General features: G+C 33.1%; 1 protein-coding gene across 1 annotated transcript; it reads left to right on the top strand.

The window, feature by feature from the left end:
- The first annotated feature begins 10,594 nt into the window (after nt 1-10,594).
- On the top strand, nt 10,595-12,446 carry LOC149558830 (indole-3-acetate O-methyltransferase 1-like). The gene is made up of 4 exons (XM_089786176.1): nt 10,595-10,699; nt 10,826-11,218; nt 11,467-11,733; nt 11,915-12,446. The coding sequence occupies exons 1-4, from the start codon at nt 10,625-10,627 to the stop codon at nt 12,293-12,295; spliced, it is 1,116 nt and encodes a 371-aa protein (XP_089642302.1). The 5' UTR covers nt 10,595-10,624; the 3' UTR covers nt 12,296-12,446.
- The last annotated feature ends 925 nt before the right edge of the window (nt 12,447-13,371 follow it).

The following is a 13,371-nucleotide window of genomic DNA, read 5'->3' as shown; positions in this document are numbered from 1 at the left end:
AGGTTCTAATAACTCTTAATATGTATTATTAGGATATAATAGGTCTTATTAGGTAATGATGATTCTTACATTATCAAATGACACATAACGACCTCATGATACATTTCTAGGTATTTTTATCCATATATATGTTAAGGGGACCTAGGGACTCCTACTAGGTCATTACGTCTGTTATAGGTTGTAATAGGTATTCATATGTTTAAACTAGTACATAATAGACTGACCTTACTATCAACCTTAATAAAACTATATCCCATTTACTTTATTAACATTCTTAACTCTAATTCAAACTACTAAATTAAGTCATGAGTTCTAAATTGTAAATTAACATTTGCTAACTAAACTCATTTACTTATCTAGTAACAAATTTTTCTATCCCTATGTTCTAACTCTCATCTACACTCCCCACAATCATCAAAGCATTTATATCAAAATTTAGATTTTAGTCAAGAATTATATTTTTTTATTGCATGTATGTACATGTGTGCACTTAGTTATCATTTAATCAACAAATTTTATTTTATTTTTATTGCATATACATGTACATGTACGAATATTTATTTTTCACATTTGCATGAGCACGTTACAATGTACATTAGATATGGTCTCTAAGATAATTTGTTTTTAAAATACATATGTATGTTACATGATTGTTCATTTAGCACCATACATTTAATGTTGTGTATTTATATGTACATGTATTTCAAATTAAATTTAACTTTTAATTATTTTAATTTAAATAGACTTGTATGTTTATATTTGTATATATATGCATGTGCAGATCTCTAGATATTTATCACTCAGATTGTAGCTTCACATTCATATTCTCATATTTATTTTCATATATACATTATGGCATCTGGTTCTGGGGATCGTGCTCCTACATCCTCAGGGGATGCCAGTGTTCGTGGTGAGGGTCAAAGTGCTGAGTCTGGTACAGCACGTAGATCGACCTCCACACATGATAGACAGTAGTTATTTAGAGATACAGTGGTGAGATTATCTCATGCTATGCAAGTTTTGGATACCTCGCTTTCCTCTTCTACCATCCTCCCTAATAGGGAGAAGGTCATAGCAATGTGATAGGAGTTATTTCGTATGATTTAGACAGTTGAATCATACAACCCTTTTGATGATATGAGCATTGAAACATTTTATTCTTCTTTATCTCACAGTGTCACTGGCACTATGAAGTACACACAGATTGATACTGAGGTTTCCACCGGCATGGTGAAAACCATGTTTCCATCTTATGCAGATCGTTACAGAGTCAGAGGCTACTTTGCGACGAAGTGTACTAATCCACTCGTCACACCATTGATGTATCCTCGTTGGTTGGCTACTCATCATAGATGGCCATAGAAGGATGAGTTCCCCCTATATTTTTGCAAACAATTGTTTGCAGAATTTCATTTACACTATGATGTTGACTATACAGATTATCCAGGGCATGTTGGGTAGGGTCAGGGGAGACTTTTTGATAGATTTAGACCCGTGGACATTCCTGCACCCGTTAACAAATAGGCAATGGTGGGTCCAAAATTTTTGGTTATGCCGAGAGGTCCACAGATGGCTACTGCAGGTGAGAGTGTTCCTGATGACACAATTAGGACACAAATTTTTTTGAGCATCGCCATCGCCACCACATAGTTACACGAGATTTCTTCTAATCGATGTAGTCGATATATGCTACGGTCTTGAGGTACTGCTCCCATAGCTGCATCATCTAGCACACCTTTTGATGATGATTATGGAGTTGTAGACATACCTTCTCCTGTAGACATTTCTGCAATCTTAGAGGTGGATGCATTGCATCGTTTGGCATCATATTTAGCATCTGATCTTTTAGATGCATATCGAGCATTATCTACACTCTCAGGGATTCCACTTCGTGACATGAGCTCTCAGATTAGACATATTTTTTCACGTACAACAGTCCTAGAGCATTCATAGAGGCAGGAGGACATTCCTGCACCTTCTACTACTCCTACTGCTACACAAGCCCAGGCTACAGACCTGCCCCAGCTACTCAGGACCCTACATCACCCCCCCTACTCAAGATCTCAGTGGCACCATACAGCTTGGTCTATTTACTTCCATGCTTTCAGATCAGGGCCGCACTATTGACTTGGATGCTAATACTATTTTTTCATTACATGATTCAGATATCAGTCAGATCGGCAGAGCATTAATAATGCTACAGTAAATATCTCTATATGTTTAGATTTATTTTTATTATAATAAATAATATGTCTATATTTTTAAATTAATGTATATGTGTGTGTTTGTGTATGTGTTATAGGGTTTGAGTGATAGTATGTTACGTTTTGCTAATCTGCAAACACCGACAGATCCTACACGTCATGAGTCCCAAGTATGTTACAATATATATATATATATATATATATATATATATATATATATATATATTTGATTTATATACATGTAGATCTTGATATAATTTTTTTGTACACATAATTAAATGGCTCACTTGTTATCATTTGACACAGGGTTTAGATGCAACTGATAGACCCTTTTGGGGACAAGGTCCAGGATCAGGAGGGGGGATGTAGCTGATTAGATCATATGTGGCCTTTTATTTTATTACACACATGTTATGTCTAGATACATATTTATATGGACAGTTTGATGTTTTATATGTTATTTCCATATGCATACATTTTATATCCAGACACTTTGATGTCTTATATGTTATTTTCAGATACATGGTTTATATGGACACTTTGATGTTTTATATGTTATTTCTAGATACGTGTTTATATCATGGACACTAAATGATGTTTTATATGTTATTTCCATATACATGTTTATATGGAGATTTTGATGTTTTATATATGTTATTTCCAGACATTTGATCTACATGATCTATTTTTATACATTTAATATGGGTACATTATATTCTCCAGATATATGCACATATATGTTATTGATTTTTTAATGTAGACGTCTATTTTATTGATCTTTTGATGTCTTCATCTTTTATGTAACTTATGTATGTGTTATGCACATGTTTCTATATGTTATTCATATTTTCAATATTCAAGTTTACATGTATATGTATAGTTATTCATCTTAATGCCTTAATCTAAGTGTAATTAACTATATAATTTTAATGGTTGATGTACATAACAATATAACATATATTTAATGACATGTCTTAATTAACTATATAATTAACTATATTTAGTCTAATTATATTTAATGTAGATCATGTATTAACTATATTTAATGACATGCCTTAATTAACTATAATTAACTATATTAAATCTAATTATATTTAATGTCTTAATAATTAAGTCTATTTAATGACATGCCTTAATTAACTATAATTAACTATATTTAACCTAATTAACTATAACTAACTATATTTAATCCTATTAACTATATTTAATATCTTACTAATTAACTCTATTTAATGACTTAATTAACTCTATTTAATGACATGCCTTAATTAACTATAATTAACTATATTTAACCTAATTAACTATAACTAACTATATTTAATCTAATTAACTATATTTAATCTAATTATATTTAATGTCTTAATAATTAAGTCTATTTAATGACTTAATTAAGTCTATTTAATGACTTAATTAACTCTATTTAATGACTTAATTAACTATATTTAATGACATACATTCTTAGTTAACTATAATTAACAACATTTAATTATTAAAATATAATGTACATGTAATATGTAACATAGCTCATATAACATATACATGTAAGAACATAATGATTATATACAAACATAAAAAATGTATCATATAAGAACATATAAAGATTATATGTACATACAAATACATACAAATACTAAAAAGGTTGTCTTAAGGGGAGGTCCTAAGAGACCTGGTCTTAAATGAGATATCCATGTCGAATTTAAATAAAAATAACAATACATGTCTAATTTTGCATATGCAAGATAAATGATCCAATGTACAAAATTATATATAAAACAAATATCCTATGAATATTAAATATGAAAGTATAAGAGCTATACAAGCAAAACTCAACTAGAGCTCCACAATAAGTACATAGGTAAACTAGAGCTCCACAAACAATGTATTGTTAGGATCCTCTCTACTTTTTATTATCTCTAGAAGTTTTTCATGTTTTTCAATAGGAAATTTCCACTTTTGGTTTCCATGACATCCTTTTCTTTGTACTGCTTCAAATTGTAATTTGGTTGCTATAACATGGTTACTATAGTGTAAAACCTTTTCTCCAGGCTTGTATTCAATAAATTCAATACCACTATCAATTACCCTTGTTTGTTGATAATATGTTCCTTCAATAACAACTGATCCAATTGGATATGACTGTTCATCAGCATCTATAGTTCCTTCTAGCAACTTGTGTTTTGCTTTTGTGCATCTTAAAAGATAATAGTCCACATTTTCTACATTATCTGGTAAGGCTTGAACTGCAAAAATATCTCCTGCATGTATATAAAAAGAGAAATATAAATTAATTTTAAAATAAATATACATGTATATTAATTTATATATATGTATATATGCACACAAACCTGCCACAACTAAATCAGAAATACGCTCATAATCAGCTAAATATAGAGGATCATGAATGTCAATGTCAATGTCAATATCTTCAAAAGGAGGCTTTCTAACTATCTCCTTCAAATCCCAATGTGAAACATATCCATTCTCAATATTTTCATATGCACTCACTACATTGTCCTTAATGCAGTCATCACAAGAACATGTTTTCTCTCTTACTTTAAGTACTGGAGGTTTATGGTTTCGTATAGTCATCACTTGATGTAAACTTCTAATTTAAGGAATCATTTGACAATTGTAAGGATTAGATCGATCTATATCTGTTACAAATACAAAAACTAATTGTCATATTTCAAAATAAATATTTAATTAAAAACTGAACTTGATTTGAAAAAGACATTAAAAATAAATATAACTTAGTTCACCTTTCACCTCCCTAAAGTAATGCTTATTGTATTCAGTATCTCGAGTAGCAAAATAAACTTTGCACCATTCAATAATTTGATTTGCGTTCTCTATCCTATTCCCTGTATCTACATAAAATATGCATGTATATATAAAATTTAAAATATATGCTATTAGAGTATTAAACATGTACATTTAAAAAATATATATATTTATCTGCAAATTCATGTTGTCGAAGCGCACGTTTTATACATGCTCTTGCTCCATCATGCTCCCCTTTTCCATGTCCACTTTCAAAGAAATTCCATAAAAACTTAACATTGGTTCTAGCATGTTGCATTGCTAACCAATTAAATGCTTTTACAGATTTGAATTGTCCTGTGAATGTGAAACATGATAAGTATCTACAATTATCCAAGTACATATATTAAATAGAAATAGACATGTCCAAATAAATAAAAGTTAAAATAAAGTTAAATAAATGTGTAACTATTTCATGTATACTAACCTGCACATCCATCAGACCAAATCCAGTGCTTTGAAACATTTATTCCACGATTTCTGAGATCTTCAGAGAACATTGCAAAACAATGACCCACATAACTCCTGTCATGAACTTTATCATCACTAATATAGAAATGAACCTCTTTGATGAGGATGTATTCATTTTCATCCAATCTTTCTATCTGATCCACCTCAAATTGTGCATGTCTATAGGTCACTTGCACAAATATTGCAACTTGTTCAGAATGATAATATTGGCTTTGGAGCTCTGTATGAGGTGCAAATGTATAATTCTTAAAAAAATCTACAATTAAAAGTATACAACCAGGTGGAAAACAATTTTTGGAATCACGAAACTGTTTAGCTTGCCATCGTGCACCATGACAATGTTGGATATGTGGATATATCAATGGACAGAACTTGGCCATGAACTCATCATAATGCAATTCACTCTCCTTCAATACAATTTTTCTAGATTCATCCCCTCTATTATTTTGGTATGTCTCATATTCATATCTCATCCATGAAACTGGTGTGGATTCATTAATATTCTCAACTTGCATAATTTGAGAAAATTTGTGTAAATCTGCACAAACTTCACGCTGATTTTTGATGCATTGCACTTTGAATTCATCTGAATCTTCTAATTTATCACATAATATGAACCTCAGAAATTGTGTTGTACTACTAGGAATGACCAAATTAGGATCAAGTATTGCCATAAATTTTTTAAATGATTGCAAGTGTAGACCAAATTCAACATGATTTCTACAACAAAAAGTTTCTCACATCTTATTTATGTGTACAAAGGAAGGACGTAAACTCTCAAACATTCTCTGGCATATTTTGACATTTGAAAATTCTTGTTTGAATGCTTCAAAAAGTTCACTTTGAGTTATATCTATGAAATGTTTTGGATGTTCAATTTTGGCCCCTGTTTCTTGATCTTTAATTTGTATAGTATCATGCTTGTTGGAAGAAACACGAGAATGTGTGGTCCAAAATTCAATAACTTGTCTTTTTACTTCTTCAGAAATCCTGTCTTTTCGAGGAACTCTACAAATATTCACCCAGTTATTCTCAATGTTATCATCTAGCATATTTCTCCTCTTGATGTATCTCTGGATAGTTCTTCTAGATATATGTAGTACATCAAAAATTGCACGTACCTATTTTCTATGTGTCAATTTTCTACTAGATATAGTAGTCATCAATGCTCTACGTGCATTACTCAAATCACCTCCTCGCGTTGTGTTGTCAATTTTGTTATAAGTATTTTGTAAATTTTCAAGTATTGTTTTATTAATATTATGAGCATGGCTTTTCCTGTTATCAACACCCAACAACTCTAAGACAGGTCTCATATCTCTTCTCCTAAATAACTTGACAAATAATTGTGCCTGTCCAAATATACTTTTATCTTTGACATATAAATCCCACATGTTCTGACAATGCTTTTTGATAGTGTTATCATTTATCATATCTTTAGATGGAATTTGGTTAAAAAGTAGTTCTTCATCCAAATCCATCAAATTTTTTTATGCTTTCTAATTTGTCTCTATCAATAGAACTGCCAATTTCTTCCTCTTCATTACTTTCATTTTCTTCATGAATCTCATCATGTTCAAGAATTTCAGTAGGTTGGTTTTGAGCATGTTTTGTATGGCCTTTCATTTTGTTATCTCTTTTTCTATCATATTTCCTTGATCTTTTCCTTTTACTACCCATTGAATAATTCAACCTATAGAAAAATAAAAAAATAAAAATTTAGATTTCACTAAATATCAACTACTGGTTCAATATATAATACATAAAAATAAAAATAATTAGAAGAGAAAAAAAACACCTTCAAAATATTCGATCCTTTGCAATATTGATTAAATCCGCAAAACAGTTGTTGAAAATTGCTTCAAAATTAATTGTTTTTTGCAAATCTTCTTCCAATTTTCGCTGTCCTTGTATATTTAATTATTTAAAAAAGATAAAAGAATATTTTTTTATATCAAAAAGTCACGCTAACCACTAGAAGTTTCTCAAGCCGACTGGGGGTTTCAGCCGAAACAGTTACGGCTGAAAGGGTTTCAGCTGTAACAGTCTATGTGGCAGCCAAACAAGCAAAAATTAGAACTTCTGTAAACATCTCACTTTGAAGGCCAATTTGACCTACTAAATTGAAGTATTTTTTAAAACTAAAAATATAATTTTGTAGTTCTTGGAGTCACGATTATGATTGTATAATTTTTTTAAAGTTTTGATTATGAATAATATGTTATAATTTAAAAATATTACAAGTAGGTATCTTAAGATTCAAGAAGATGTCTATTCAAAAATAAGAAAAAAATAGTAAATCATGTTAAATTTTTTTTTATTTTTTTTATGGTGCACTAGAGGAGAGAGTCTTCTTCAAGAATATGTAATTTTTTTAAAAAAATATGTAGATTTGATGGAAAAAGTTTGACAGGAGAAAAAAATTGTCTATTTATGATAACTTTGACTTTGACCAGTTATAACTTCAAAAATATTAGCTGAATTTCAATTTTTCTTTTTTGGTGCACCAGGTATACATGTTAACTCTAACATATTCCAAAATCAAACCAAAATATGAATATTTGCATATATTTGTTTGACAGGAAAAAAACTCTATACTTTTAGTATTTTTAAAAAATTAAAAAATACACTTCAAAAATTCAAAAATAAATAAAATTTTCACTCAATTTTTTTTAAAAAAATTATAGACATAAAATTCATCCAATTTTACACATTTCATTAGTTTACATCATCTTCAAATTCTAAGCACAAATGCCACTTTTATTTCGTTAAAGTTGAAGACTTTAAATTCTGATATCACTTCTCCTTTATAAAAGGTGACATAGGTTTGTGCTTTTACCCCATTACTAGAGATGAAGCTTGAAAAGTTTTGGTTTGGCATTGCATTTCTTCTGGGTTTCCTATTAATAGTCCTACATGGAAGGGGATTGGCTTTAAAACCCTTCTCATCATGTGAGAATTTGTGCACATACATGGCTCTTTTGTTATCAAGAGGATAGGGAAAGATTGGAAAGTTATCAAGCCTTGGCTTCACTGGTCTAGTGATGGGTTCTCTTTGAATCAACAAAACATTTGGTGGTCTCTTCTATTTGCCATCGAAGGTGTTACTCTGGCCAAGACTCAAGGTGCTAGTGCTCTACGTTTTTTCAAATGTGGCATCAAGACACCTAAGAACCTCTTTTCTAGGGACTCTATGAGTCTTAGATCTTGGGGAGATATGCAAATCCAATTCTGTCTTGCCCATTCAGATTGATAGACTTTTGATCTATTGCTTTCTACAATTCCAAATCACTTAATTCACAACATGGGTATTCAGTCTGTTCAACCTTGGTAGATAGACTGGAAGTGGTATCCTACCACTCCCTTCACCAGTTACAAACCAAGTTTGGGGTATTGATGGCTTTTTCCTTATTTTTTGATGGTGGATACCCTCAACCAACACTAGCATCAGTAGTCTTCCCTTTCTTAGTGGAGAAAGCATTTTGACACTATATGGAGTGCCATTATTGAGCCAAAGATTGCCCTTTTTTCTTGGTGCTTGGTGTTCCAAGGTCTTCCCCTTGGGTCTCAACTCAAGCATATTGGGGTTCTGGATCCTCAATGTCCATTTTGTGGTAGCTAAAGTCTTTTTTGCATTTTTTTGATTCTATAGATGTGCCCAAAACTATTGGCACTAGATTCATAATTTCTTTAAGCCGTTTCAACCAAAGCCTTTCTCCTAGCATATGTTTCTATTGGGTGACTCCTAAGGTTCCTTAGGCAATTTACCCAAATTTGGCATACCTTCAAGATGGAGATTTTGTTTACTTTGTGAAAAGTTAGGAATGTTGTTCTTTTCACTCATAGTTTTTTTGACATAAATGTTGCTATGTACACTAAAACATGCATTTGTAACAATGTAATGATGCAGATTCAAGTCCAAGCCAATAAGGTGGCTCTAGAGGTGGCCCACCTTCAGGAGCTACTCAATCATTAGGGTAATGCTCCCTATACAATTATTAGAGTGCCTTATGATGCCTCAGCATATCACACTCTGCCCAGGAGCTGCCACTGGGGGTGCAACTCTTTTGCCTACTACTCTCACACACCACACTTGCAAACTTTCTGCCACCACTCTCCTAGTGGTGGCTATAGTGGTTGGCATCACCACTCGGGTTCTGTGCCTTGTCGTGGCTCAAGTTGGTCCCCAGGTCTGGTGGCTCCCTCTCCTAGTGCTCCTCATGTGGTTTCTGGCAAATGGCCTTTTCGCCTAGAGTTGGCTATTTCACCCCTATGAGTTGATACAAAGGATGCAGACCAAGCCCCTAATGATGTTGTTGATGGCTGGACTCTTCCCAACCCGCTTGCCAAACCCAGGGATGATCGGGGTTTCCATGATTGCGATAAACCACCCCCTTCATGTGGCACTACTTTGGTAGGCTGAGGCGTTGCTTATTATTATTTTATTTATGAATAATTGATGATTCCAAGTTTGGCCATGTGAACTCTCGCAAGGTGATCTTGTATCCCCTGACCTTTTTTTGTGAATTGTAACTAGTATATTATTTATTAATAAAAAAGGACTATTCATAATTTTAAAAAAATCAACAAAATCCTCATCCTTCTATTTTGCATTTGTTATTAGGAATAATAATAATTGTGGTTGACAAGGAATTATTTGACCAATAATTGCGGATATGGATTGCCGTAATAGCAGACAGCCGGCTATAATTAGCAAACAACGTCCAATATGCACGGCTGAACAGACGTATCGCCTTATCATTTCACTATGAATTGGTCAAAAATGGCATAAAATGACGGTTTGGCATCAAATTTTTTTTATTAATTTATTAAGTCGCACTAAATCTAGTGAATCTTTTAAGTGAGAACACATTTAAAAAGGCTTTGCACTCCGATATGGTGTCCTTGTTTAATCGCTCACGTTAGAAAGCATAACGAGATTGAAGGCGAGTCGGCTTTACGAGTTCCTTAATCAACGCATTTAGTGATCAACACAAGCTTTAAGATGTGCTGGAATGACGTCTATCACCAATTATTGTTATCAAATTATGCCCTATAAGGCAACCATTTGGGGCGATCTGTCTCAAAACAAAGTTCAGATATCCCAATCTTTGTAAATTCAGTCGAAAATGGCTCTGGAATTTGTGCTTGGAATGAAGGGCGGCAATGGAGATTCTAGTTATGCCAACAATTCTTCACCTCAGGTACACAATAAGCTTGCCCTTTTAATTCTTGCAGCGTTTATCTATAATTTTGCTTCAAATTTCGCTTGAGTTGCAAATCGTCAGGCTTAAAACCTTTTTGACGATTTGTGAAATTTTATGGCGCAGTTAAAGATGATTCAAGCTGTTAAACCAATCCTGGAGCGTGGCATTAATGAGAACATGAGAGTGAAGTTTGGCGTAGGTGACATTTTTAGGATGGCAGATTTCGGTTGTGGTAGCGGCCAAAACACTCTTGTGGTGGCGGACACCATTGTCAGTGCCATACAACGCTTACATGATGAACAGGAGATGCCTGAATTTGAGGTGTATTTCACAGATCTCCCCTCTAATGATTTCAATTCACTGTTGCAAATGTTGCCTCCGCCCACAGATAGGAATGGTGTGGTTACGAGGCCTTACCTTCCAGCGGCTGTGTGTGGATCGCACTTCACACGTCTCTTCTCACGGAAAAGTCTCCATTTTTGTCACTCTTCAATGAGTCTCCATTGGCTTTCACAGGTGAGAAATAAACAATATAATGGATGTCGCACCGCAATCTTCCTTACAAACTGTACATTGACCAATTTCTGAAAATTTCAGTATTCGATTTTTATGATCTTCGAAAACAATTAAATTTTTTTTTTTAAAAATACTATGTTTTAGTAAGTCTGAAAAAAAGTTCGACTTTATTTTGTTTAAGATTAATATAACTTCCTCCGTATATGAATATGATACTTTTGGCTCATGATCAACCTACGCAAATGCAGGTTCCAGAGTTTGTTCAACAGAGAACATCTCCTCGTGTTTACGTCTCGGGAGATTCTGAGGAGGGCGTGGCGGATGCGTATTTAGAGCAGTTCGATAGAGACTTGACAGCGTTTTTAAGAGGGCGGGCAGAAGAGATGGTGGAGGGGGGATGCATGTTCATATCTCTCATCGGTCGTAATGAAAACACTGATATAATGGAGGACCAGGGAGTATTGGGACACAATGCGCGCCATTTAGAATATGCATTTGAGGCACTCGTTAAGGAGGTATAGATAGTGCAGGATGATCTCCCATTTTTCATAAATTCTATAATTAAAAGGTTTTTAATGTTAGAAACAACAATTTTGCTTGGAACAATCCAATGATTGTCTTTCGTTTGGGTATTGATCTATTAACTAAACAACATCCTTGTATATGTAATTAAATATTTTTTTGTGATGATAATAGGGCATTATTACACAGGAGAAATCAGAATCATTCAATTTACCTTGGTTCAATCCGAATACAAAAGAGGTGGAGAGCATTGTGAAGAGAGAGGGTTCCTTTGTAATAGTAAGCATGAAGATTGTGGGAGACATTCATGCACATTCTACTTCAGAGATGAAAAGAGGTGAAGAGAAGATGTTTGGAAGAATTCTAGCAAACCAGTATAGAGCACTATTTGAAAATATTGTGGAAGCTCATCTAGGATGCAAGAGACAGACAGACAGATTCTTCTTGAAGATTGCTGAAAGAGCTTCTATTGAATTTGCAGAGTATCTCTCTAGAAAAATAGAACTGATTGTTGCCTTTTTAAAAAGAAAAGGAGAACCCAATAACAATAGTTAATATATTCATTTTACTATGCAGGAAGATAAATTTTACTAAAATGCAACTAGTGTTAGCCAATTGGCTAGTTTAGGAAATGTATTGATTCATAAATTGTAGACCTATTGATATTTCTTATACTTTGCACAACTACATAGAGAGGGGTTGGAGACATTTTTTTAGTAAATTGCCTCTATTTAAAAAAATAAGATATATAAAAAAAATTGTGTATTGTCTCAAATAATGTCTCTAAGTGAGTGTATTAAAAACTATCTCTAAAGATTTGAAGTAAACAATTCCACTTTATGATTTTTGTAAAAAAAACATTTTTGAGCAAGTTTCATTCCATTCTGAGTGTTGCAGCTCGACTTTGTATAGTTTCCTTTTTGTGGTCGGTTCCTTCCAGCTATGGTCCCTCCTTTGGGTATTAGTAGGGATCCTTCCCTTGCCTCCCTGCCCTCTCAACCTAGATTCAAATCCCATTCCCATATCGAGACATAGCCTAAGCCTTCTAAGACCCCTTTTTTCTTGGTATTAGTTACCACCACCCCATTGGATAGTACCTTTCCCCCAACTCCCATTGCCACTAAGATTATGCTTGATGGTAAGGATTCTAAACCTCTAGCCTAGGCAAACATGAATCATTTATGGAAAAGGTGAAAGGGATCCCTTCTCTGCCAAGTAAGTTTTCAGCTTTGGCTACAAGCTATTGACCTGTGAAAAAAACTACTATTCTAGTTCCAGATGACATCATGGATGAGATAGTCAATGATATGGAACTAAACCTTATGGAGAGGATTATTTACTCTAGACCTTCTATCAATCATTTAAGAAGATGGGCTGTGTCTCATTGGGCCCTTAAATAGAGTGTTAAAATTAATGCATTTATTAATGGCATGTTCCTTTATTATTTCTATAACAAAGGAGGTCTTACCTGCATCCTCACTAATGATGCATGATTTCTAGGTTCTAATGTGAGGAATATCTTGGAGGTTTGTAAGTGGAAACCTAGTTTGGACCATAATTTTTAACTAGGAGTAGTGACTCCCACTTAGGTAAGGCTACCAACACCCCCTTGGAATTTTGGAATAGTGATC

This window comes from Cupressus sempervirens, chromosome 5 (genome assembly GCF_028749045.1).
Source record: "Cupressus sempervirens isolate cs-2001-9-10 chromosome 5, ASM2874904v1, whole genome shotgun sequence".
Classification (NCBI taxonomy): domain Eukaryota; kingdom Viridiplantae; phylum Streptophyta; class Pinopsida; order Cupressales; family Cupressaceae; genus Cupressus; species Cupressus sempervirens.
The sequence above is the reverse complement of the archived record's forward strand: the minus strand, read 5'-3'. Positions and strand labels throughout refer to the sequence as shown.

Excerpts from the sequence above, each read along its gene's own strand:
- LOC149558830 (XM_089786176.1), top strand. The coding sequence starts at position 10,625 with ATGGCTCTGGAATTTGTGCTTGGAATGAAGGGCGGCAATGGAGATTCT. Across the intron at positions 10,700-10,825 it reads CCAACAATTCTTCACCTCAG|TTAAAGATGATTCAAGCTGT; the intron begins GTACACAATAAG and ends TTTATGGCGCAG. Across the intron at positions 11,219-11,466 it reads GTCTCCATTGGCTTTCACAG|GTTCCAGAGTTTGTTCAACA; the intron begins GTGAGAAATAAA and ends ACGCAAATGCAG.